The following is a 1,524-nucleotide window of genomic DNA, read 5'->3' as shown; positions in this document are numbered from 1 at the left end:
CGGTCTGCACACGCGGTTCATGAGACCAATGAACGCGGCAGGAGTGTTGGTGAGCCCGAAAGGCATCACCATGAACTCATAGTGACCATAACACGTCCGAAAAGTAGTCTTCTACAAATCCTTATCTCTAACCCTCATCTAATGATAACCTGAACGCAAGTTAATCTTGGAGAACCAAGATTCTCCATGTAACTGGTCAAAGTGGTCATTAATCCTCGGGAGTGGGTAATGGCTCTTCACTATTACCTTATTCAACTCCCGATAATCTATACACATATGATGCGACCTGTCCTTCTTTTTCACAAATAAAATTGGGGCTCCCCAGGGTGAACTGCTCGGTCTAATGATTCCCTTGTCTAATAGCTCCTGCAGCTGTGTAGACAACTCCTGCATCTCAGGAGGAGCCAGTCGATACGATGCCTTCACTATCAGAGCCACACCAGGGACTAGGTCGATCCTGAACTCTACCTACCTCTCTGGAGTTACGCCAGGAAACTCCTCTGGAAATACATCTGCATACTCTCGTACCACTGGCACAACACTCACCGCTGCTTTACTCGCCTCTCGGGTATCCAAGACATAGGCGACATACCCTATGCACCCCTGTTTGAGATAACGCTTAGCTCTCACTGCTGAACATAAAGTAGGTCCCTGTTGTGGCTTCTCGCCCTGAATTACCAGCTCTCCCCCACTTGGGATCCTGATCCGCACCAATTGTTGCGCGCAGTCGATCACCGCCCCATTAGGGCTCAACCAATCCATCCCCATGATAACCTTGTTTCCCCGCAATGGTATGGGAACTAACTCTATCAGGTAGCGCTCCTCGAGCAATCTTAAAACACAATCCCTGAAAACATCTGAAGCTTGCACTAACCGATCGTTTGCAATCTCGACATCTTGAGGGAAATCCAACATGCCCAAATACTCAAGAAATCTCTTGCTAAGCGCAAGATAAAAAATGATCGGGTGGCACCTGAATCAAACAACACTTGTATCGGAATACCGTTCACATGGAACGATCCTAAACAAAACATATAGCATAACACATCAATAAGATGGGCACATATAATAAAAGTTAGGGAGAATGAGCCATACCTGTCACCACATCGGGTGCGGCGCGTGCCTCCTCGGTTGTCAGCTGAAACGCTTGGCTCGAAACCACTAGAGCCTCTGCCTTCACCTCTCGTCCATCTGTAACTCGTGAAGTATCTAGAGTCGGAACCAACACTGGCGTTGCTGCTGCTGCCGTCAATCTGGGGCAGTTGGCCTTTTTATGGCCCCTCTGATTGCAATGGAAGCAAATCAGGTCTGATTTTTGAACTGTGGGGGCGGGGGCAGTACAATCCCTGCCAAAGTGCCCCGTCTTGCCGTACTTGTAACAACCTGATCCCGACCAGTGCGACAAACTCCCTCATGTGACCTACCACATTTCTCGCAGCGGTCCTGGCCCTGCTGGCCCTTTGACCCAGCGTCGAATCCCTTGGGTTTCTTCCCTGAAACCCCAACAACCTGTCGTGCCTCTGC

At 49.5% G+C, this 1,524-nt stretch overlaps 1 protein-coding gene across 1 annotated transcript; it reads right to left on the bottom strand.

Moving 5' to 3' along the window:
- Positions 1-468: 468 nt before the first annotated feature.
- Positions 469-915, bottom strand: LOC145006626 (uncharacterized). Its single transcript, XM_078965707.1, has one exon. It carries the CDS (start codon positions 913-915, stop codon positions 469-471), a length of 447 nt encoding a protein of 148 aa, XP_078821833.1.
- Between the last annotated feature and the right edge of the window lie 609 nt (positions 916-1,524).

The sequence above is a fragment of the Lactuca saligna genome, chromosome 7, assembly GCF_052625555.1.
Source record: "Lactuca saligna cultivar CGN05327 chromosome 7, ASM5262555v1, whole genome shotgun sequence".
NCBI classification, from domain to species: domain Eukaryota; kingdom Viridiplantae; phylum Streptophyta; class Magnoliopsida; order Asterales; family Asteraceae; genus Lactuca; species Lactuca saligna.
Note: the sequence above shows the minus strand (reverse complement) of the source record. Positions and strands in the feature narration are given on the sequence as shown.

What these genes read in the sequence shown, in the direction of transcription:
- LOC145006626 (XM_078965707.1), bottom strand. Translation starts at nt 915, where the DNA reads ATGTTGGATTTCCCTCAAGATGTCGAGATTGCAAACGATCGGTTAGTG.